Consider the following 1,845-nt stretch of genomic DNA (forward strand, 5'->3'; position numbering starts at 1 on the left):
ACAGATTTTTTTTCTCTGTAAGAACCAGGCACAATATGACATGAGTTCAACTAATCAAATTTTAGAAATAATGGAAGTTATAGAATCGGAAAACAAGCAGTCTGTTAAATAGTTTAGTTATAAGGGCCAGTCAGGATGGCTTCCAGCTATTACAAACTGCTAAGGTATCAATCAGAGATTTTCAGATCCAAAGATAGGGAAAACAACACTGGAATACAACACACATTTTTATTTTAGGTGGATATAATTCTCTCTCTATGAAATATTTATTACTGGTTGATACACCCAAAAAATCGTTTTCCAGCATATATTATTCAAGACCAAGGTTAGCTTTCAATTTGGTATGATATTGGTTTGATTCTTTCTATTCTTCTCTTTGTAAATAATCACAGTAAATACCGATAATTTCAAAACTATACGCCCAATTTCGTCATGAAATCATATTTTATGATTCATATATTCTTACGCAGGGTACGCAGGGTCAAAATAACCTAAAATTTAAAGAAAATTACAATTTTGGACCCAAAAACGTAAAATTTTGGGGTGCCCAGCCCCCCGCCCCCCACCACCGCTTTGTAGCCAAGCCAACCGCCAACCAGAAACGTGAAACGCAGCCTAAAAACCGCCTTCTCTCACTTTTACTCACTTGTCTTCCCGTTGGACGATGATCCTGTCGAAAAAACAAAGACCTGAATAAGAAAATCTGAACAAAACAATGGACAAGTTAGCAGTTGATGTGGTTGATGTAAGCATCCCATTTTTTTTAATTTCGTCTCCTTGAGGAAAGGAAAAGCTGCAATATTTATTTACTAATTCTTTCTACGCAGGTTGCTGTAGAAAAGGCCCTTTTAAAGCAGCTCAAGAAGTTCACTATCACTGAAGTGTATGGTCGCACAGTGACTAAAAGGAGGACTAAATTTTCACTGTCCTATGACATTCCACCTCCCAACTACCTTTCTGGAAGCAAGGGAACAGCAGCTCAGAGGGAGCACTTTGCAGCTATCCTGAATCAAATAACCTTCAAAACTATGGGTATGAATTTCAGGGTGAAATGTATTCGTCAGTTAACAACATTCCGTACAGATGAAAACACGCAAAAGTCTGCAAAAGACATATTTTATCTTGTGATCATCACAAGTGTTTGATTACTGTTCTTAAGTTAACTTTTAATTTGCTTGAGGTGATACAGCATTAATTTTATGCTAAATGCAGAAAGAAAAATTGATTGGTCGCAATGAATGAATTTTTGTTAAAGATGCAGAACAGATTAAAAATGAACTTATTACCAGCTTCTTCAGTACTTTGTTTATAATATATACCTCACCTCTCAAAAATCGAACAAAAAACAATATAGATCGTAGGCCTGAAGCCAAAAATCCATCTAATACAATGAGCATTAGTTTAGGTACACTCAGATATCATTTTATTCCTAGAACATACCATCTACTGATAAGAGGTCGTCACCAGTACATCGTCCAACAGGCAGGGTCCCAATGGCATGTGGATACATAATGTTGTCCGAAATGTCTGGTCGGTTGTTATTTGAAAGCGGAAGTCGGGGAACATAGTCTGGAAGAAATCCACGCTGACTTGTTATTGGTCCCAAACCCTTCTGTCTCACAATCCTCACATTGATACTTACATTTAAAAAAAATTTCATATCCCTCTTCTTTTGCTCCTTGGTATCATTTTCCCACTCTTCCTTTGACTTATGCACATAGGTCCAGGGCGCCGAAAGACGGTACTGCGCAAATCTAATTTAAACATATTCACAAATTCATAATACATGAACATCAATGTATCTTAAAATCGGGTAGATCCTGGAGGGTCCCCTTCTGGAGGGTC

General features: G+C 37.2%; 1 protein-coding gene across 1 annotated transcript; it reads left to right on the forward strand.

The window, feature by feature from the left end:
• Window positions 1–653: 653 nt before the first annotated feature.
• On the forward strand, window positions 654–1,792 carry LOC113216335 (uncharacterized). The gene is made up of 2 exons (XM_026436084.2): window positions 654–745; window positions 828–1,792. The coding sequence occupies exons 1-2, from the start codon at window positions 716–718 to the stop codon at window positions 1,143–1,145; spliced, it is 348 nt and encodes a 115-aa protein (XP_026291869.1). The 5' UTR covers window positions 654–715; the 3' UTR covers window positions 1,146–1,792.
• Window positions 1,793–1,845: the final 53 nt, after the last annotated feature.

Source organism: Frankliniella occidentalis, unplaced genomic scaffold (genome assembly GCF_000697945.3).
Source record: "Frankliniella occidentalis isolate FOCC.00 unplaced genomic scaffold, Focc_3.1 Scaffold165, whole genome shotgun sequence".
In the NCBI taxonomy this organism is placed as follows: domain Eukaryota; kingdom Metazoa; phylum Arthropoda; class Insecta; order Thysanoptera; family Thripidae; genus Frankliniella; species Frankliniella occidentalis.